General features: G+C 38.0%; 1 protein-coding gene across 13 annotated transcripts in view; it reads right to left on the bottom strand.

The window, feature by feature from the left end:
- The window catches only part of Huwe1 (HECT, UBA and WWE domain containing E3 ubiquitin protein ligase 1), a 148,314-nt gene that overhangs the window by 89,547 nt on the left and 34,815 nt on the right, over positions 1-23,952 (bottom strand). For all 13 annotated transcript variants that reach the window (XM_036174363.1, XM_036174364.1, XM_036174371.1 and 10 more), the window contains 8 exons: positions 19,448-19,516; positions 14,488-14,586; positions 13,544-13,750; positions 10,514-10,666; positions 3,803-3,865; positions 1,501-1,578; positions 310-357; positions 166-234 (listed from right to left, as the gene is read on the bottom strand). In XM_036174363.1, coding sequence (XP_036030256.1) covers positions 166-234; positions 310-357; positions 1,501-1,578; positions 3,803-3,865; positions 10,514-10,666; positions 13,544-13,750; positions 14,488-14,586; positions 19,448-19,492 — 762 coding nt within the window. In that variant the 5' untranslated portion in view covers positions 19,493-19,516. The remainder of the gene's footprint in view (positions 1-165; positions 235-309; positions 358-1,500; positions 1,579-3,802; positions 3,866-10,513; positions 10,667-13,543; positions 13,751-14,487; positions 14,587-19,447; positions 19,517-23,952) is intronic.

Raw genomic sequence — 23,952 nt, 5'->3', positions numbered from 1 at the left:
ACTAGATAATCACTTGAGTTGGCCTTCAAGTCACGTTTCCAAACTCTATCATAAGGTACATGTAGCTTATTTGTCAAGCTGGATTCAGACATACATCAATACGTATAATTAATATATATTTCAAAAACTACCATATGCTGGGGTATTTTTTCAGACATATCATACCTGCTTATCCTTGGGAATGCTGTACATTTTGGTAAGAGATTCCATTATTTCAGAAGGGCTTTCTGAAATCTATATAAGAAAAAAATTGTTAGGAACAAAATGTTTACCAAAAACTAACCACCAGTTGTCAAAGAATCCTCTTACCTTGTCAAGTTGTTCTATGTGAATATAATGTAGTGTATTACTAGTTGTCTGAAAGTAAAAAGTTAAAAGAGCTGTTAGGAATCACGAAATACCCTTTAAGAGTCACCTGAGAACAAAATGCCATCCTACATTTAAATCAAGGTAATTTCAAAGTCATCCAAAGCATCTACTCTTCACATGTAAGAGTCTGTGGTAGTTTCTTTGAAACCACTACTGAAGAAAAGAAAAGGAAGAAAAGAGAGAAGAGTAGAGAGCGAGGGAGGGAGGGAGGGAGGGAGGGAGGGAGGGAGGGAGGGAGGGAGGGAGGATGGATGGAAGGATGGATGGAAGGATGGAAGGGAGAGAGAGAGAGAGAGAGAGAGAGAGAGAGAGAGAAAGAAAGAAAGAAAGAAAGAAAGAAAGAAAGAAAGAAAGAAAGAAAGAAAGAAAGAAAGAAAGAAAGAAAGAAAGAAAGAAATTAGTTTGAGCCAGGCAGTGTTGGCACACACCTTTAATCCCAGCACTCGGGAGGCAGAGGCAGGCAGATCTCTGTGAATTCGAGGCCAGCCTGGTCTACAAAGGGAGTTCCAGGAAAGGCGTAAAGCTACAGAGAAACCCTGTCTCGGGAAGAAAAAAAAATGACAGAAAAACAAAGAAACCACTACTGTTAAACTATTAACACTGTTAGCCAGGCATATTCTATATTCTGTGTGCCTTTTTAATCCTTTTCTAATAGTCTCCACAATCTCAATACTCATACAAAAGAGTCAATCTGTAAGAATTCTTCTCATATTTTAAAGACAACTTGAGTGTTAAAAAATTATTTAATCTTATAAGTGGAAGACCTTATTCATTAGTGAATTTCTAAACTCAACAGAATTTTAACAGCTCACCTAGGAATACGGAACCACCACATCATTTAAGCAAGACTTTACAGGCAACATACATAGCTTCTTGCAGGCCGGCATAAATATAGAAACCTAAAACACAGCTATCTCAGACTATGAGAAAAATACACAAGTATGGTAGGTAGTGCCCAATAAAAGGGACTCTATCTTTTGGAAGGTTCCAACACAAAACCTAATCATGTATGTGAAAGGTAGGCAGATAATTAGCTTATTCTAGAAAAGCTTCTTATCGACAGTTATATAGTTCAAAACATTCCCTCATTTAAACTAAGGAATTCTATAAAAAACAACCAAACAAACTCACCCTCTTCTCAATTTTGACCTCAGCTCCAGGATCTGCATAAAATTCAAAGTGTAGTGTGGTTGCGCTTGGTGGATATTTCTGTGTATCAAAGAGAAGAATCAGACCATGAGCTTGAATTGATTTTAGACAACATAGACACCTCCACTGCCTTCTCTTCCTAAGAGTTAGCCATTTGAACACTACACTGTGGCAGAAGTATATTCTCCACCAATGGTGTCTTTAGTACCTTGCCCTGACCACAGTTTAGATGACATTTGTTCGAAAAGGAATGAGTGGGAAGACTCGAGTTCAGAAATACAAAAATCTTTTATTTCCAGGTTACCTGTTACTCTTTCTATTAATGTATCAATTATATATAGTTATTCTCATGGTGGGGTCAAGTATGCCAAGTAATAATGACTAAGAACTTAAGAAAGAATGGAAAAAAAGTATCAGGGTCAAAATCTAGGTGCCAGCTAAAGAATTAGGAAAGGACACTTGTAAAAATTTATTAGCAGCCTCCTCGCGGGCACTTCTTCTATTACTTCAAATATTCCTTTCTATACCATTCTACACACATTTTTTTCTGCATACGACTACACCAAACCAAATAAACTACGCCCTCAAAGCACATCTTCTATAACTCTACAAAAGTAACATGACAGATGAAATTACAATAATAGAACACTGACGCACTAAAACATTCCCTTGGCCAGGCAGTGATGGTGCACACCTTTAATCTCAGCATTGGGGAGGCAGAGGCAGGCAGATCTTAGTGAGTTTGAGGCCAGTCGGGTCTACAAAGCAAGTTCCAGGAGAGCCAGGGTTACATTAAAAAAAAAAAAAAAAAAAAAAAACCATCTTGAAAAATAAACAAAAACACATTCCCTTCGAAGAAAACACGATGATGTTATCACTGTATACCTTTATAAGATTGGGTTCAACATATGCATACACTACATAAAGTACAATATTTACAAATCTCGAGATGCTAAATCTCAACATTAATGTAGGCAAGGGCTAAAACACAGACGTAGAAATTCTTAACGTGCATAAAGTTCAGAATTAACCTACTACTCTTTAAAATAATACATTCTCAGAATTAGAACTCCAAACCAAATACTCTCTTCACATACAAGATACGCTTCCCATATTACCAACATCCATTCACAATTGTTCACTAAAGAACACCTATCAGCTAAGGTAGGAAAGTAACCTGCTCTAATGATATTTCTGTGACTAGAAAAAGAGCAATGCTACTAAGGAATAAAGTTTTCCAGAAGATAAATTAGTTAAATTTGATCATACCCACTTGTGTTAAACATGAGAAATTAGGATCCAAATGTGCCTTACAGATAGCTCTACTTGAAACATACCAAAGCAGAAGAGGGGTGTAGCCTAAATCTATGAATCTGGATGAAATTTAAGGGGAAACATGAAAGCACAATGAATAGTTCTTTTTTTAAAAATATTTAAAAATTTTTATCTGTATGAGTGTTTTGCCTGCATGCATATCTATTGTGTCGTATGAATGCCTGGTGCCTGTAGAGGCCAGAAGAAGCAATCAGATGTTACAGATGGTTTTAAATTTCTGTGTGGGTGCTGGGAATCAAATATTGATCTGCCATCTCTCAAGCCCGCTATACTAAATTCTAAGTAAACCTAAAAGAATTGCTTCCAATCAACTATTCCTGAACACTTCTCAAAGTTCTAATATAGCTGTGTGAGAACATAAGTAAATGCACTTTCCTTTTTTTTCCCCCTTTGGTTTGTTTTAGACAGGTTATCATGTAGTCAAAGCTGGTCTTCAACTGGTGATCTTCCTCCCGCCATAGCCCAAATACTGAGATTACAGATGTGCACTACTATTCCCAGCTTCACTTTCCAAGATTAAAAGAAAAAAGATTTTCAGTTTGATTTTAAAAAATCAGTTTATTTCAGAACTGGATAAATGGACACATATTACTCTCTCTGAGAATATTTATAATCAGCACATCAAGAGCTGAAGTTTCCTAAAGCCATTGTGTATTATTTTTTCCACAGGTTCAAGAAAAGTACCGATGTCTGTCAATTTATTACCACATATTCATTGTTATGTGAAGTTTAGAAAAAGACAATATCATGCCGGGCAGTGGTGGCACACACCTAAAATCCCAGCACTTGGGAGGCAGAGGCAGGTGGATCTCTGTGAGTTTGAGGCAAGTCTGGTCTAAAGTGTGAGTTCCAGGACAGGCTCCAAAGCTACACAGAGAAACGCTGTCTCAAAAAAAAACCTGAAAAAAAAAAAAAAACAGACAATATCATATCCCAAACAGTTACTCACCAACATATTCAAGTCTCTGCAACATTCTGCAAGTCCAAAGCCATTCTCTTTTCCACCCCAGCTCTTAGTAAAGGAAAAAAACACAATGTTAACACAATGCTTATGGTCTTAGGCTTATGTTTATAAAGTGTTTAATGAGAAACCACTCATCCACATAAAAGATGATTAAAAAAAAACAAATAAAAGCAAGGCTTTGAGACTCAAAGTGGTGTGTCTGATGGTTCTTTCTTTGATGAAATCTATTTTATGGGTGCTCAAGCTAAGTGTACAAACCAGTACTGCTAGCTACTGCATTCCACATGTCTGAATTCAAGCTTGCTGGCATTCATTCAATCATAGTTGGCCTTTTTCACCAGAGTGGACACTTTTTCTTGACATGAGACAAATTACATGCTATGAGAGTATATAAACTTTGTCTATTAGTTTGAATAAGACTGGCCCCCACAGACTCATATATTCATATGCCTTGGGAATAACATCAGAAGGTGTAGTTAGAGTAGGTGTGGCCATGTTGAAGAAGTGTGTCACCAGGGGTAGGCTTTGAGTTTTGAAATGCCCAAGCTAGGCCCAGTGTTTTCTCTCTTCCTGCTGCCTTCAGGTTCAGAGGTTGAACTCTCAAACTCCTTCCCCAGCACCATGTCTGCATGTGTGCAGCCTTGTTTCCTACTGTGGCTGACAATGAACAAAACCTCTAAACCTGTAAGCACGCCCAAATTATGTGCTGTCCTTTGTAAGAATAGTCATGGTCATGGTGTTTCATCACAGCAATAAAACAATGAGTAGGACACTTTGCTACCAAAGTATAAAAGCTTTCAAACAGGTGCCTGTTGCAATGAGTAGCACAATTACTAATATCTTCCAAACCCTATATTAAAGCTTATGGAACAGGCTACAGCATCTTCTTGGGCCTTTGAAATATCAAAAATTTTAACAGTAACAGCAAGGTCTAACTGTACATCTCTGAATGGCCTAGAACTTGCTATATAGATAGACCAGTCTGGCCTTGAACTCAGAGGCACACTTGACTCTGCCTCCTGGCATTAAAGGATGCATTCAACCACACCTGGCAAAGACAGCACATTTTTAAGTTTAAATTACTGCTAGTCATCTTAGCTACAACCATGAGGGTTTTTTTCCCAACCGTGAGTTTTAATAAGCTACTTCTTGCCTTAAGGTAAGTCATGCCTGGCCCAGCTCAGAAACAAATGCCTTCACTTAATTCTCACAAATACAATGTGGGTCTCAATCACTACTGATCTGGTGTTCTACCAGGAAAGGCTACAACATAGTGCTCTCTCTATAATCTAATTCTTTAGAAATATAAACATGTCACGATCTCTCCAGTAAATACATAAATTAATATACACCACTGAAGCTGCCATTCACAGAGATCGCCATTACAGAACACTACTGCTGAACAAAACAAAACCTACCTAATAGAGAAATAAGCTTCTTGGAAGTCTTTATTAATTCAGAAGCATGGAATACAGGATATGGGGGTCATCTTTTATTATTCCTTTAAATGATTGTAGCAATTTTGAAAACAAAGGACATTTTTTAACACATAATGGGAATTTTTAGGGTATTATACCTCAGTTCTTTAGTGAAAGCCATATTGTGGTGGTTTAAATGAGAATAGCCACCATAGGCGCATGTTTAAATACTTTGTCCCCAGTTGATGTAATTGTCTAGAAAGGACTAAGAGGTATTGAGGCAAGTAGTGTGTTACTAGGGGTGGGCTTTAAAGTTTGAAAAGCCCACACCATTTCCAGTTAGTGCTCTCTGCCTCCTTATTGTGAGTCAAGATATAAACTCTCAACCACTACTCCAACACCACTTGATGCCATGCTCACCATGCTGGTCACAAACTCTAACCATCTTGAATCATGAGCACCAAATTGGATGCTTTATCTTTTATAAGTTGCCTTGGCCATACTATCTATTACAACCACTGAAAAGTTACTGATAGAAGTTGGTACCAGGAAGTAGGCTATTGCTGTGACAAGACTGACAACACTATTATTTAGAAAATGTGGAAGACTCTAGGACTTTGGACTCAAAGTGGTTTAAGACTGACTGTAAGTAAGCAAGGCTTCTCTGCCATTCCTAGCTAGAGCGTGGACAATAGTGCTGAGAATAATAAGACCATTCTTATGATATTTTGGTGAAGAATGTGGCTGGCTGCCTTTTGTCCTTGTCCTAAGAATCTCCCTGAGGGTAAACTTTAAAGTTCTGGACTAATTTCATACACAGAAAATTTCAAGACATCCTAATATTGATTCTGTTCTGGGATTATAACAATCACTTTTATGCAGGCCTACAATGGAAAAAGACCAAGTAAGGGAAAAAGAAATAAAAAATGTACAATTTGAAGAGGAAAAAAAGCACCAGAAAATTTAATGTTGGAGCCAAGACTTGTGCTGAAAGAGATAAGGAAAGGAGAGATGCAAAACGTAATAAGAAAGTGGTAGGTACTCTTGGGCTAAGAGCCCAGATCCACCTAATCCTGCAATTTGTGAAAGGAAAAGACCTAAAGGATTTCCTGCTCCTAAAAATCAACAACAAATCAAATCTTACCAAATGTAATTCAATATGGGTCAGGTTCCATCCTCCCAAGCAGGCAGCCAAACTTGGCAGCACCAACTATTTAAGTTTTGACTTTAAGGTTATAAAGGATACAGGAGAAATAGGATTACAGAATCTTTCTACATTGCTAAATAAAGTTCCTGATGCCAGGCTTGTGGCAGAGGATTCCCTCCATGCATGAAGTCCGGGAGAAAGCACTGTAGGGAGCTGTGGGATATATGCCAGGGAAAGCTGCATACAGGGAGTCGAACCAGACCAAAAGAAAGAAGTATGTTTGCATTCAGCAAAGGTGGCAAGGCAGAGCGTTCTTTGACACAAACCATGGAGTTTGTCCTAATGGGCTTTTACCTTGCTTCAGTCCGGTGTTTACTCAATATACTCCCATTCTTCCCTTTTAGAGCAGTAATATATTTTTAATTACATTTACTTATTTACTAATTTATTTAATGGGTCTGTGTGAGCACATGCATGGTGTGTATGTGGAGGTCAGAAGACAACTTTCTGGGATCACCACATGGGTCCTGAGAAGGAAGCACCTACTGAGCTATATTTCTGGCCCTCAAGAGGATGTTTTAATCTGGAAAGCCTAATATTCAGTCTTTTTCAATAAATATTTTTATTTTGTAATTAATTTAATTTTACATATCAGCCATGGATTCCCCTGTCCTTTCTCCTCCCACCCCCCCCCCCAAATCCACCCCCATTCCCACCTCCTCTAGCAAGGTCTCCCCTGGGGAGTCTATGCCACTGTTTGATAGAAGAATGCCATTTGTTTTAGGATTTTAACTTTATCAGGGGCAACAACTAAGAGATTACATTGAGTCATTGGACTTCTTTATTTGTAGGAAATGCCATGAGCCTAAGGAGACCAGGGAGTAGAATGTGGTAATTTGAATGAGAATGGCCCCTATAGTATAGGCTACCTTTGAACACTTGGTAAGGATTAGGAGGTATAGCCCTGTTGGAGGAGGTGTCACTAGGGGTAGGCTTTGAGGTTTTAAAAGCCCATTTCAATCTTAATAAACTCTCTCTGCCTAGTGCTTGTAGATCAAGATGTAAGCTCTCTGCTACTTCTTTAACACCATTCCTGCTCTCCGCCATGATGGTCATGGACTCTAACCCTCTAGAACCATGAGCCCCCAAATAAAGTATCTTTTACAAGGTGCCTTGGTTGTGGTGTTTTATCACAGCAATAAAAAAGACACACACTAAGAAAGACTACTTGAAAAATTTTTACTTATGCTCCTCAACTAGCTATTAATAACTATTTCCATAACAGTGAAAATGGCAAAGCATGAAACAACAAAATGAACTATCACAAAAGGTACGAATGCATTAACAACAAACAGTTTGGGATCAATGGACTTCAAAAAATTTTGCAAGCTAGCTTTTTGATATTTAGCTTAACCAACCCTATCCTATATGCAGCAGCTGCAAACTATAGTCCACATTCCTGGAGTAAGAACAATGAATCTTCATGCAATAAGTGATTGATTGTTTTGGTCTCTGAAAGACCTTCTAAAATTTTAGGGCTTGCTGCTAGTTTGATAAATTTGGAACTTTCCTAAGGGCAGAAACTTGTTGAAAACACTGAATGATAAATGCAATAAGTAGTTCCCACCTTTCTGGGACAAGGCATACAGATATGGTTAACATACCTGTGGAGGCCAGAAGTCAAGGGTAGGTGTTGTTCCCCAGGTGCTATCTACCTGGTTTTGTATAAGACAACATCTCTTTCACTGGCCTGGAACTAACCAAGTAAATTCTGGCTAACAGTCCGGTGAACTCTGAAGATCTCTATATACCCAGTGCTAGGATTATAAACTGAGGCAAGGCTTCCTCACATTTTTATGTGGGTTCTAGAGATTCAATTCAGGTCCTTGTGCTTATATGGAAAGAACTTTCCAGTGAGCTATCTCCTGAGTGTTCTCTACGTTTGATGTTCAAAAGCTTACGTTGATGTCTTCTGAAGCTAACTACATAAGCCAAAAATTATACATCTATGTATAAAAATGGTACTTTGTAAAAGGGACAGCAATAAAATAGAGGAAGGCACAGAGAACTAAAATCAAAGTGCATACTATTTGAAATTGACAGGCTCAGAATGTAGCTCAGTGGTTGAGGCTTGCATGGTATACATAAAGCCCTAGTATAATCTCCAGAACCACAACCAAGAACAAAACAAAAGAGTTGGTATTAAAGTACAATTTTGTAATTAAGATGACAATTCTAATTCCCAGGGCAAATATCAATAACTAGCAAAAAAGAAAAACTGAAAGCGTGAACAATGCCAAATCAACTAGACCTAATAGACATACAGAACCTATGTAAAAATAGAACATATACATTGAAAACTCCCAGCCAGGTGGTGGTGACACAAGCCTCTAATCCCAGCACCTCTGAGAGACAGAGGTATGTGGATCTCTGAGAGTTCAAGGCCAGCCTGGTCTACAAAGTGAGTTCCAGGACAGCCAGGATGGTTTCTTTAAAAAAAAAAAAAAAGAAAAGAAAAGAAAGAAAAGAAAATGAAAAAAAAAAAAAGACAGAGAAAGGGGGAGGAGGGAGGGAGGGAGGGAGGGAGGGAGGGAGGGGCAAAAAGAGGGAGAGGGAGAGAAGGGGGGAGAGAGAGGGACAGAGGGGGACAGAGGGGGAGAGGGAGGGAGGGAGGGGCAAAAAGAGGGAGAGGGAGAGAAGGGGGGAGAGAGAGGGACAGAGGGGGACAAGGGGGGGGGAGGGAGGGAGGGAGGGAGGGAGAGAGAGAGAGAATATGAACTCCCCCCATAGACCTTAGCAAAACAACCCTTAATACATTTAAACCAAATCTCTGCCAATGAAAATGTCATTAAATTGGGGGGAGGATCAGAAATCCATCACAAAATGCAATCTGAAAAATTCACAAGTGGAGCTGGAGAAAAAAGAATTTTTTTTTTGAAAATTCGCAAGTGCGTGGTAGTTAAACAGTACTCTTAACCAAGAAAAAAAAAGGAAAATTATGAAGTTATTTGACCTGAGTAAAATGAATGTATAATCCCACAAATTGAAATATATATTAAAATTTGGGTATATCAACATTTTTATCTTAAATAACCATAGTCAACGCAACCCAGAGAAAGATCTTCTACAGAAAAGAAGCTAACTTAAGCGGGAAGAAAGTACTAAGTACATGTAGGGGTTTACCAGTGAAGAAAGTACTAAGCTAAGTAAGAATAGCATGAGGTCCAGTATTTATTAAAAAATTATTTTTAGCCAGGGGTTGGTGGCACATGCCTTAAATTCCAGCACTTGGGAGGTGGGTGCAGAGGCAGGAGGATCTCTATGAGTTTGAGGCCAGCCTAGTGTACAGATTGAGATCCAGGACAGAGGAACCCTGTCTCAAAAAAAACAAAAAACAAAAAACAAAAAACAAACAAACAAACAAAACCCCCGCAGTGGAGAGTATAAGGTTACACAATAAAAAGAATTGGTTTATTCCTCCATGGAGACAGCCTTTCCACTTCTTCCCAATTCTCTGTGAAATGGAGTTTTGCTGTGTACAACTCAGGCTTGCCAACAACCAACAACCAAGTATCCTCCAGCTTCTGTTGCCCAAGTGCTGGACTTAGAGGGGTGCACCATGCCTGGCTGGCTATCCAGTTATACTATTCTATGATTTTTAGATTTGTGATTTTTGTTCTTTCTTTGAGGCAGAACCTTGTATATCCTAAACTGGTCTTGAAATTGCTATGTAGGCAAGGATTTACCTTCAATTTCTGATCCTCCAGAATGCTGGGATTACAGATATACAACACCACACCCAGTTTATGCATGTTAGGCAAGCATTCCACCAATTTACTACATCTTTCGCCAAAGATTCATATTTTTAGCATGCAGCTCTTTAATATGTCAGTTTTGAGAAAAGGATTTTGTTTCATGAGGAGAGATTAATAAAATGCTTCAAAATTACTTAGTACTTGAGAATACTCCTACTTTTTGCAACTTTGAATTACAATGTCCCAAATACTTATACTCAATTAAGCCAGAAAGTTAACTAAACAATTTGAATACACTTTCACAAAGCAAGAAATACCTGTTTAAAGAAATGTTATGCTCTGATCTTTGTTTTTCTAATCTTCACCCAAGACTCACCTCTGCCAAATGCTGCAGCCTCGTCAGTAGTGGGGTCCTCTTGTCAGACCCAAGACGTGTGATGTAGTTTGATCTTTTGCTAAATACATATAGAAGGTTAAGGACTGCCAGCACCACTTGCATATCAGAGGAAGCCAATAAAGTTGTCAAATGCTAAAGGAACAAAAAAGGACAAAGTTCAACGCATCAGGCATTTGGCACTAAAAGCTAAAAATGTTTAATTTAATAATGTATGTCAACATTAAAACTATCAAGTTATTGAGCCACAATACACAAAAATATATAGTTAAGCTGTCTTACAATATGTAATCCAAGGAACAGCTCAACAGAAAGTGCAATAAAAGTAAAAACTGCAAAGTACAGCTCAAAATTTTATCCGTGTCACTACATTAAAAAAGGATTTCAAGGTAGAAATGCTATAATACATATATAGAACTAAAAAGTATATTTCCAAGTATTGTGAAACTAAGCTAAATCTATGCTGTTTTTTCCTTTATAATAAATAAAAAACCCATATAGAAATAAAGCTATCAACAACTGTGTGTAATTATGCGAATAAAGTCTGTGAGTAACCTGAATGACTTTTTTGGTTTTTCTTTAAAGATATATTTATTTATTATGTATACAGAAGAGGACACCAGATCTCATTACAGATGGTTGTGAGCCACCATGTGGTTGCTGGGAATTGAACTCAGGACCTCTGAAAGAGCAGTCAGTGTTCTTAACCTCTGAGTCATCTCTCCAGCCCCTTTTGTGTTTTTTTTAAACATTCACAATATTGAAGCAATTAATTGGCAAAATTTAAACCAGTATGGACTTCCTTGGGCAACACATCTATTTAATTAACAAGACTATTTACTTCTTGTCCAAAGTCACTTTCTTTATGCTTATTTGTTCTGGTTCTGGTTCTTTAGGAAAATAAAAACAACAAGAAGGTACCAAGGTAATCATTTGATTATTAAAACTCAAAAGTTGGGCTAAAAGAAATAATTTCTTCTTATAGTATTTTTAACCATTAATTTTTTTTTTTGACCTGAGGATAGAACCCAGGGCCTTGTGCTTGCCAGGCAAGCGCTCTACTACTGAGCTAAATCCCCAATTCTCGACTCTTTTTTTAAAAAAAAAAATTTATTATGTACGCAGTGTCCTGTCTGCACAACAGAAGAGGGCATGAGATCTCATTATAGATGGTTTGTGAGCCACCATGTGGTTGGTGACAATTGAACTCAGGATGTCCGGAAAAGCAGCCAGTGCTCTTAACAGCTGAGTCATCTCTCCAGCCCCCATTAATTTTTTAAAATTATTTATTTTAAATCATGTGCATTGGTATTCTGCCTGCATGTATGTCTGTGTGAGGGTGTCCCTTGGAAGTGGAGCTACAGACAGTTGTGAGCTGCCATGTGGGTGCTGGGAATCAAAACTTGAGTCCTATGAAAAAACTACTCTGAATTGTTAAGCCATCTCTCCAACCTCCTTTTGACCATTTGCGAAACTCATGGATTACTCTCTCCTCCTTAGTCTTTATAGGTTATAGTAGGCTCTATAAGTTCCACGCACATCATCCATTCATTCAACAAAAATTTGCATTCTCACACATTTTTAGTCAGTATTCCCAAGACAAGGTTAACTTTTAACACTGAACTTACATGTTACAGTTTGGTTGTAAAAATGTTCCCCTACAGGCTTGTGTTTGAACCATTGGTCAGCAGCTAGTGGCACTGTTTTGGAAGGTTATAGAACTTATAGAAGTAGGTCATTAGGGTTGAGCCTTGAATGTTATTATAGCTTAGCATAGCCTCGTGTTTCTCAAAAATGTAGTATACAGCTGTCATGAGCTCCTACCATGGTGGAGTTGCCTGCCACCTACCTAGCTAGGATGAACTCTGTTCCCTTAAACTGTAGTGGTATTTGCTCCACCTTGGGCTATATGGCCTGAAGGAGGCAATGCTTCTTGCCACGTACATGACCTCTTAAAATGAAAGAGAAAAGGGTCACAAAGCCCCTTCTCCCTATTTCCTGCTTCCTGATGTGATCGGACTCTAGACAACCTGGGAGTTGAACTCAGTTCCTCTAGAACATCAGTCAGTGCTCTTAACTGCTGAGCCACATCTCCCCTCATTTATTAAACCATGAGCCAAATAAAGTAGAACTTTCCTCCCTGAAGTTGTTTCTTGTCAGGAATTTAGTCGCGGGAACAAAACTGACTAATTGTGATAGGTATTTACAAATAACCCTGAGGTAAGTTTTAATTATTTAGGAAGATATATGTAGGTCACATGCATTTTGAGTAAGGAACTTTAAGAGTCTACAGAATTTGGTACACAGAAGGGGTCCTGAAACTAATCTCTTCAGAAATGGGAGAACAGTACCTGTTTTGGTAAGGCTTTGGGAAAGTGGAAAATACACTGAAAAATGTAAGCACATTAATATAAAGAAATCAAACTTAATAAAAGCAAAGTTTTAAATAGTTTAAGAATAACTTGGGAAGCCAGGCGGTGGTGGTGCACGCCTTTAATCCCAGCACTTGGGAGGCAGAGCCAGGTGGATCTCTGTGAGTTCGAGGCCAGCCTGGTCTACAGAGCGAGTTCCAGGAAAGGCGCAAAGCTACACAGAGGAAACCCTGTCTCAAAAAAAGAAAGGAAAAAAAAAGAATAACTTGGGACTTCTAATAATCTGAGACAAAGGTTACTAAATATTTCATAAAATACTCGATACAGGACTATATTCTTTACATCTTAGAAAGAGTAATAAAATAAGAATTTTCCCATCAACTCAAAGATGAGTAATATTTGTGCCAAAGAAATGTCTTACTAATATCTCTCTCCCCTTGTAGTTCTAAAGATTCAACCCAGGGGTCTACACACACTAGTCAAGTACTCTACTAAGCTAAATCCTCACAACCCTTATGATTATCTTTGATTCTGATAAACTTAAGATGTCCACAATGAAAAGGTAAGCAGCCAACCATCAAAAGTAGAAATTCCCTTGTCTGTGGATATACATAATTATAGTTAAAAACAGACTACTTACCTCTATGGAACTGTACAGATGCCGAGAAAAGCTGTACTCGATAAGCAAGGCTGTGAAGTTCAATACAGCCAATAGAAGCATTTTTAGCTGTTCCTTTTCTGGCCTATCACATACAAGCATCCATGACATATTCTCCACTGTTTGTCCGGCATCTGCCAGAATTCCATCAAAGCGGTCCAACAGATCCACCCAGTGATATAACTCACACTACAGAAAAGGATAAAGAGGATATAAAAATATAAAAGCATCTGGGAAAAGGTATACTCTATAGTAATCTCAGTATTGAGGAAGGATCCAGAGTCTGAGACAAGCCTGGGCCATACTGTGAGACACTTCATCAAAAAACAATGGTAGTAACAGTGAATAGGTAATTTGGAATAGAGTTTTTTTAAGACAGAAATTTTTTTCCCACTTTTGAAACATCGATTTATGTGGGTATACACGCACCACAGCATGCATATAGCGGTCAAGAGACAATTGTAGGGGAATTGGTTCTTCACATCTACTATGAGGGATACAGGGATCAAACTCAGGTCACCAGACTTGTTGCCTTTATCTGCTGAACTATCTTCTCTCTAGCCGAATTTTAAATTTTCTTTTAAAAATTTCTTGGCAACAGCTGGGTGTTGGTGGCGAACGCCTTTCATCCCAGCACTCAGGAGGCAGAGGCAGGTGGATCTCTGTGAATTCAAGGCCAGTCTGGTCTACAAAATGAGTTCCAGAACAGCTAGGACTGTTACACAGAGAAACCCTATTTCGAAAATCAAAACAAAACAATCAAAATTTTTTTCTTGGCAACAATCTAGGTTAAATGTCAGTGGTCTAGAGCTGATACACATATGCTAAATGACTACAGACAGACTCAGGCTATTCCATTATGGTTTCTCCTGTCATTATCAAAGCACACATACGCCCTTCTCTTCTGTTGTTACCAATTTACATACCTTGCCAATGTTCCATGTTTTGATTTGCTGCAGTTCCAAGAGGAGTTGCTCATCATTACAAACTTTGAGCTTGTCTATTAAGGCTCTGCAGTCTGCAGGCTAAGAAAAACAAACAAATATTCACAAAAGGTGTTTTTGAATGAGGGAGAAACAAAGAATGGGAAAAGTAATCCTAAAAGCACACAAAGCAATTCAACTTTTCCTTATATAAAAACTAGATCTCTAAGATCACATGGGATTATAATAGAAACCTCAAGAGGAAATACTTTAATCCACTATGCATTTGTTTAAACCTGTATGTGCAGACAAACTACTTAGAAGTACATAAACAACATTAATAAAGGAAATAAGCAAGGCAGCACTAAAAGCAGAATTAAATAATCTGGGACATAGTCTAAAAGATAAACTAGAATATCTGGTATTGTTACAATGACTCGGGTTAAAAAAAGAAAGAAAGAAAAAAAAGAAAGCCTGTATAAATTAAGTTAAATTAAAAGGCTAGTATTCGTTTATTTTTCTACATAATATTAATCCTTGAAATAGAAAAAGAACAAAGAGCTTCTGAACTTTGCAAACTAAGACTCCATTCTTACTTAAGTGTTCCTATTTCCATACATTCCTGAACTCTTGTACTAATAAACAGGACTATTTATCAAGTATCAAGAAGTGGATTTAGAATTTACAATAAAGGTTCTGAAAGTGGAAAGGAAAAATAGGATAAAGACTGAGACTGGGAAGCATTCTATTAATGGACAAGAGTTGGGAAAGGTTGTAATATTTTTTTTATTTAACTCTGGTGTCATGGAAATAGAGCTACCTTTGGAACCAACAAATACACATTCTGTTTTTGGTCTTATGATTACTAAGCTGTATAATTATGAGTGAGTCCTCTACTCACTGTCCATTTACTTACCAGAAAAACACAAGCGACCTAAAAACCTAGCTTGGAGAGGCAGTCCATGTACCTGCCTCTTAATTAAATGCACACAAAATAAGATTAAATACTGAGACAACATGCTTCTTTTTAAACAAAGAATACTGGATTCAGAATTAAAGCCAATCTCTTTGAATCAGAGTATCCTCATCCAAATCACCTAGATATCCAACAGTGCTTTTTCAATAACTAAAACTGGAAGAAACCCCAAAGATTCCCATTGAGTATAATGGTATTTAAAAATGTAGACAGTTTTCTTTAATCCAAACTCCCAACCTTGCTAGAATCTACCTCAAATTTTTGTGATAATGAAATGTATGCAAAACTCTTAACACCAAATCTTTCCGAAAACCAGGCTTGACCCTCTTTCCTCAGCCTTTTTATTAGTATAGGTTGTAAGAAAAACAACAGAAAACATGATGAATTTGAGTCATCCATCCGTCCCTTTCCTTCTCTATTTACTTGGATCTAGTATCAAACACATCTATTTAAATTTCTAATGGCATGCAGATAGGCAAATCCACTTTTATGATTCAGTGGGTTAGGTAATACTTATTTTGTGGTTAACACTTGGGTCCTGTAATAACTTGGTATGTCCACATTACATGTCATTTAATCTATCACAAATCTGGTACCCAAGCCAGAAGCTGCTTAAATGCAATATAGTTGTTGGCAAAAGATGCTATGGCCTTTGCTAAACACTAAGATCTTGCCTGTGACTGACTTGGGGCTTGGCCTCATGACAAACACACTTTTTTTTTTAAAATGAGTGAGATACCTGGGTCTACTAGGATAAGCCATACAAGCACAAGGGTAGCTCACCTGACCTTTTGCCATCTTTCCTAGACCTCAATCTCACCAGCATTTCATTGTTGCCTACTGAATACTTTAGAGGCTACCAAGGAGTAGATATAATTAAATGTTAGTTCCTAAACTATCACATGTTTCTCTTTCTTTGTGGTATATGGAACAAAATAAAGCAACTGTCTCTTGTTTTCTCCCCGCCCCCACACACTTTTTTTTTTGATACAGAGTCTTCCTATGTAAACCAAGTTGGTCTTGAACTCAGAGATCCACCTGCTTCTGCCTCCCAAGTGCTGGGATGTAAAATCTTATACCAGATATAGATCTGGCCCTTGTCTCACATTTTCAAAGAAACTTTCCAACATCCCTTAGACTTGTGATTGAGAAACTTCTTTTAAAAAAATTATCAGGGTGGAGCGGTGATGGCGCCTGCCTTTAATCTCAGTATTTGATAGGCAGAGGCAGGCGGATCCCTGTGAGTTCAAGGCCAGCCTGGGTTACAGAGTGAGTAATTCGCAAAGCTACAGAGAAATCCTGTCTCAACCCCCCACAAAAAATCATCATCATTGTTATTGTTGAATGAGAGAGGGGAGTAAAGAAGAGAAATGGAAGGGAGGAAGGAAGGGGGAGAGGGAGGGAGGGGACAACGATGCAGAATTGGTTCTCTCCACCTTATGTGACTCTAGGGGCTGAACTCAGCTCAATGAGCTTAAACGCCAAGAGCTTTTACCTGATGAGCCATCTCAAGGGCCCCAAGAAACATAGATGTGATAGCCCCACCTCAACCCCACTTTTCACAGGGTTCATCTGACACATTTAAATCACCTAAGGTGCTTGTGTTTTCTGGTCATAAAATTTAGTATAGCATCATTCATCCCTTTCTATGCTACATATATGCAAACCAAGTGGGACTGTCCCCACTCATAGGAAAAGGCAAGCCATCTGCCAGTTCAAAGCTGCACACTAGCTACCAGAGCTTACATGAATTTGTTCCCATAGTTATCAAACCTAGGGGGAAAATCCTTTGCAGTATTGCCAATGTACTAAATGGTCAGGCTTTTTTATAAATATCTTAAAATTACAACCTAGTACTGATACCAGTAATAAGAAACTGGGTAATCTTCTACACTGCTTGAGAACAACAGGCAAATCAAGCCTTAAAACACACCTGGTCAGTGACTTTATATTCTAAGTAATCTGAAAGAACCTAGGAAATTCATTTAGGTGACTATGAGAGCCTTATAATTCACTTAGCATAAAAAATAAAATTTGCATTTCTCTGATCACCTGTAAGATCGATTCTTTCTAGTTTGCTGGCTTTGTTCCTTCTCTGAAAGGGTTTATGCCCATTTTGTCATTGGGATATTCATTTCTTCTACTGACTTAGAATAAAAGATAATAACTATATTGGGTTACAAATATTTTCTCCAGCTTTTCATATTTCATGACTCCCCCACACACCTGAGTTTAATTGGGGTATAGAGCGGCATATAACAACAGCACATAATTAACATAATTTGGTCAGTTTAGATGGATACATACACTCATACTGCCTTCACCATATTTCAGGTGAAAAACATATTACCCAAGGTTCCTTGTTGGCCCTCTGTGTATGTGTTAAGAACACTTAACATAAAGTTTATCTTCAACAAAATTCTTAAGTACACATAATTTACCCTTAACTCTAAGTTCTGAAACTTATTTTTTCTTTTCAAATAGGGTATCACTATATAGCCCAGGCTGCCCCTGAACTTGTGGTTCTCTTGTAGGCATGAGCCACCACACCCAGCTTTTACTAATTTGTAAAAGTAAATAATACAAAGCCATAGAACAATTCCCCCATTCCCTCCCCTGATAACCACCATTCATTCTGATACCTACTTACATACCTTTGACTAGTTTATACGCCCCATACTAGAGGAACCACACAGTGTTTGCTCCTGTGATTAACTTATTTCGCTTTCATTCTTCTGGGGATTAATTAAAAAATATACAAGAAACTTCTTCAACTTTATAGTGAAAAAAAACCCAAATAACCCAATTTTAAAGTGGGCAAAGGAATTTGAAGACTTTTCTCCAAAGACATATAAATGGCCAAATGGCACATACAAAGGTACTCAACATCACTAATAATCAGGGAAATGCAAATCAAAATCATAATGAGATATTACCTCATACCTGTTAGAATGGCTATTGTCATGTGTCCTTTTATTTTGGATATGGTATTTTACATTTCCATTTTGGTTTTTTGTCCTTTGCTTTAATGCTTGGAAGGGCAATCCCCACCTAAGACAAGGTAAACATTCACCTGTATGTTCTACTTCTCCTATAATTTCTTTTAAAAAATATCTGATTTTGACGACTTATCTACAATTTACTTCAGTAAACAGTACCCCGTACCATCCCACCCAAATAAAAAATAATTGTCAAAAATAATTGTCTTGGCACATTTTATTGACTAATACTGTTCTTTCCCACAATATATAATAACTCTATTAAGTTCTTGTGTACTCTAGATTGTCCTGATTTTCCATTCTCACATCAGAAGATTCTTACACTAATGGAACTGTCTAATTTTTCAAATATTAATTCCTTTTTATTCACTTTCAAATGATAGTATAGTCATCAAAATTTATAGATGCCAGAACACATCAGAAACAAAATCAAATGAAAACATCTGTACAGTAAGAAAATTAGTATGTTCATTATACAGCTTTTAGTAAAAACCACACTGATAGTCCAATGTCAAAATACAAAAGATAAAAGACTAATAAGTCAACAAACTTGCCATTTTTGTCTTCTAAACCTAAGAAAAAACCCTGGGTTCTTATAGCTATAGTAAAATTTGATTCTACATCTGCTTTTTCCATTGTCATACTGTCTTTCAATGCTTATACTGTGGCCTGAGAATCCATTTTAGGGACCCACATCTACAAAGTACTTTCACTATTCCTTTTCCACAAAGCTACTAACTTTTAATCAAAAGATGTTCAAAAGGCAAGGTAGTACACTTTTTTTAGTGTTCAGGATGGAACCAAAGGGCTCATGCATGCCAGGCAAGCACTCTACAACAGAGCTATTTCTTCTAGACTCATAAATTGCTGTAGTAGCACTTTCTTAAAGCTAGACATATTTTTTGGAAGATCAGAATGGCTGAATTGGTCACAACGATTTTTTTTTCCTGAAATGAAGAAAACAGGCAAAGCAAACTTGGATACTCACAGCCTCAGTAGGTGTCTTTTTCAGTTTAGTTCTGTCTACTTTCATGTTTTCAATTTTCTGCTTTAAGATCTGAAAAGAAAAATCCCAAAGCAGTGAGAACAAAGTTGAAGATAACCTAGAGCTCTATATTAGACATACAAACAAACTATTGGACAAAGACTATGCAAGATACCTGGTGTTAAAAACACTGGAGTTATGCTATGCTGATACACAGGTATAGCTATAGACAAAGAGGGTAAAGAATATCTTTAGGGGGTTGGGGATTTAGCTCAGTGGTAGAGCGCTTGTCTCGCAAGTGCAAGGCCCTGGGTTTGATCCTCTGCTTCCCAAAAAAAATATCTTTAGATACAACTGGCCCACAATCCCTGTTACATAACCAACTTAAGCCAAAACAAAAAGCTTTTTTCTTTCCTTTTATAAGGATTTCAAATCTCTCATTGGCAGTTAAGTATGCAATTTTTTTTTATACCTCAGGATGGAAAAACTCAGAGTTTTCTAGAACTCTAGTCCTAGGAAGAAAAAAAAATTCCACTTCTGGGAATTCAGCCAAAGTTTTAAGGATGCACGAAAACATTTAACTATAATAATCTATACTGCATGAGTATGTATAATAGTGAAAAACCATAAAGTACCAAAAGTCCCAAATATGGCTGTTTTAAAATTTTAAATCTAATTATTCTATGTATGTTTTATTGAAATGTATGTATGAACACCCCATGCAGACCTGGGGCCCAAGGAGACCAGAAGTCATCAGATCCCCTGGAGCTACAGTTAAATATTAAGGAAGTTGTGAACCACCATGTGGGTGCTGGGAACTAGTGATCTTAACTGTTATCTCCCCAGCTCCAGAATTGGTATTTAAATGGACTATATGGCCGCTAAAAATATTTCAGACAATTACATGAGAAGCTCATGATTAAGTAGAAAGTTCATAACAAGGAACTTAAATCTACTAAGTCAGGCATGGTGGTTCACACCTGTCATCTCAGGCTGAAGCAGAAAGATCAATGGGAATTCAAGGCTACAATGGGCAACAGAGAGCTATCTCAAAAACAAACAACCAAATATAAATCTATGTCTAAAGGAAATGCCTCCATGAAACTGCCTGCAGTCTGTAGGACCTTTTTTGTTTTGTTTTGTTGTTTTGTTTTTGGTTTTTCGAGACAAGGTTTCTCTAGGTAACATACCTGGCTGTCCTGGAACTCTCTTTGTAGACCAGACTGGCCTCAAACTCAAGAGATCTGCCTGCCTCTTGCCTCCCAAGTGGTGGCATTAAAGGCATGCGCCACCACTGGCCAGTTCTGTAGGTCATTTCCCAGATTATTGTTGTGGGAAGGCACCACCCACTGTGAGTAGGGACATCCTGGGTAGTGTTCCTAAGGTATATGTGTAAGAAAGAAAGCCCGAGTCAAAGTAGTAGGAGCAAGCCAGTCAACAGTGTTCCTCCATGGCCTCTGGTTCAGTTTAAGACTCCAGGTTCCTGTTTGGGTTCCTGCCGACTTCTTTTAACAATGGACTATGTAGTGTGAGAGTTTAAGCCAAAATATACCCTTTCTTGCCCCCTACCCCATGTTAATTCATGGCCAGCCACAAGGATTTTATGTCTGATGATTTTAGCAATGTGCCTTTTAGCAGTGAGATAAATTGTATGTTAAGAACAAAAGCAATTTTTTTTTTTAAATTATGAAACAACATGTAAGACAGCTACTAAAAACGTCACAATCACTTTAGTAAGACCTTGTAACTTGGAAAGTAAAAAAGTAGTTAACAGCCTGATCAGACCCATGTAATCCCTGTCTGTGATCTTCACTAACAGGCAAATCCTTACTTAAAAATACACTGACCTAGATAAATTAAGAAATCAACATTTCTCCTATTATCAAGAGGACATGTGCACAGTAGTAGAGGCTCTTTATAAAGATCTGGTCCAGGGTTGGGGATTTAGTTCAGTGGTAGAGCGCTTGCCTAGCAAGCACAAGGACCTGGGTTCGAGCCTCAGCTCGGGGTGGGTGGGGGGTGGGTAGGTGGGTGGGTGGGAGATCTGGTCCTAAAAATATAAGGTAACCACGAATGAATACATACATATTCTAGGTAGCTTCTTGCCTATTTGCCTGTTTTGCTTACATTGATGGGTATTCAGGAAGAGTTGGTGTGTGGGTGTATATATTCAGAATGTTCCAAAGCATTTTATTTTGTGCTAATGATAGGCATATGATATTTAAGTATTTATGAGGTAGTGCCACTTTTGACACACATCATTTCAAATTTTTATCACCCAAACATGTTGGCTCAGACTATATTTGAATACTGAACAACATTCCTCTATAATTAATACTTAGGATATGTAATTACAAATTCCCTTTAAAAATTACCTCAGCAGCCTGGCAGTGGTGGTGCACACCTTAAATCCCTGCACTCAGGAGGCAAAGACAGGTGGATCCCTGTGAGTTCGAGGCCAGCCTGGTCTTTAGAGCGAGATCCAGGAAAGGCACAAAGCTACACAGAGAAACCCTGTCTCGAAAAACCAAAAACAAACATACAAAAAATTCCTCAGCATCTCATAAAAATGAACAAGATGACTCCTACCAACAACCTTTAAAATATCTAAAATGAGGCCACCTGGATCCTGACAACAATCCTATCCACAGAGTAGAAACTATAAACTGAGCAATTTGTACATTTAACTCCCAGGCTTGTTTTTTTTTTTTTTCTTAGTTTGTTCTTATGAAAAATTTTACAGCTAAATTCAGATTGCATTATTGGAGATGACAGTTATTTGTAGGAAAGCAATTAAACTGCTTCTGCTACAGGAAGTAGCAATCAGCCCCAACATTATACAACTCAAAAGGCTTTCCTTTTAGAATGAGGAACAAGACCAAAGTGTTCTCATCACTTTTATTCAAAGATAATGTTAGAAGTTCTAGCCCTTAATAATATAGCACACAAAAAAGAAAGCAACAGACATACAGATCAGAAAAGAATACAATTCTCCCTACTTCTAGATAAAGCACTATCTACATTTTTAAAAAACCCCACATCTATAAAGCACCTCCGAGAAGGGCTGGGCAGACAATTTAGTGACAAAAGCACTTACAACATAAGCATGAGGACTGAAGTTCCCCAGAACCCAAGTGAAAGTCAAATATAGCTGTGCCAGTCTGTAGCTACAATGATCGGGGCAAGCCAGCCAGTCTAGCATCAGTGGAAAACCTCAGGTTCAGTGAGAGACTCAGTCTTAAAAAAATATAGTGGAGAACAATAGAGGAAGGCCCTTAAAGGTGAACTCTGCTTCCACATATACATGCACTGGCAAGCACACCTGTGTGCGTGCACACTCACATCATCCTTAATATTTAACATGGTAGAGCTGTCAAATCTCTACATTATTAACATTATTCCTATTCAAATCCCAGTCAAGACTCTTGAGAGTAAACCTGAACTATTCCAAAGCGTATATGGAACAGCAAAGGAATGGCAACAGCAGAAACAATTTTGAAAAATAAAAACAAGGATAAAGGGTAAATCACTATTTTTTGACAGTTTACACATTTACATAAAAAAATTTAGTTCTTCTTTTCAAGCCCTACCCCACACCAATCTGCTCTCTCGAATTCCTGTTGGAATCCTTCTTCTCAGTAAGGCCTCTGTCTACTTTCATTGCTTCCTTTTGTATGCACCCCACTGAGTTGAAATTAAGAGTCTCTTGCCACAGCATTGTTGGGAAGTTATTTGCTCAAGCAAAAGCAACAGCAGCTAGACCACTGAAAATGACCTGCCTCCCAACATCCCTTAGCTGCCAATAGACCAAGGGAGGGAGGCTTGTCTGGTCTCATAATAGGTCAATCACTATTTTTCACAACAGTATTGCTATGTATGGTCAGTTAGCACCCCTGTAGTACAAGGTTAACAGGCATGTAAGGTTCATTCTTACCCTCTTGGGGGTTGGAGTCAAACAGGGTTTTGTCTGTTAATCCTTAGAAAATTGTTTCTGTGCTCATATGCACATGTGTTATGCATGCATACAGAGGTCAGAAAACAACGTGCAGGAATTGGTTTCTTTCTGTCTTCTATGTAGGGTCTAGGTGTTGGAACTTAGGTTGTGAAGCTGGTTGTCAATTTTTTTGTTTGGTTGTCTGTGAGTTTTTTTGCTGTTTTAAAGACAGAGTCTGTCTACAAAGACCCGGCCGTCCTGAAACTCAACTATGCATACTAGGCTGGCCCTGAACTCAGTGATTCATCTGCCTTTGCTTCCTGAGTGCTGGCTTAAAGGCATTCACCACCGTGCTCGGCATGTCAGTTACTAATTTTGTTTTGTTTTGTTTTGTGAGAAAGTTTCTCCAAGTAGCACTAGCTGTCCTGGAACTCTTCTAGGTAGACCAGGCTGGCCTTGAACTCCTGAGATCTACCTGAATCAGCATCCTGAGTGCACCACCACTCCCAGATACTTACTACTTTTTATATTAAATTTTAAATTGACGGATACAAACATTGTATTTATGGTGTAT

The sequence above is a fragment of the Onychomys torridus genome, chromosome X, assembly GCF_903995425.1.
Source record: "Onychomys torridus chromosome X, mOncTor1.1, whole genome shotgun sequence".
NCBI lineage: Eukaryota > Metazoa > Chordata > Mammalia > Rodentia > Cricetidae > Onychomys > Onychomys torridus.
The sequence above is the reverse complement of the archived record's forward strand: the minus strand, read 5'-3'. Positions and strand labels throughout refer to the sequence as shown.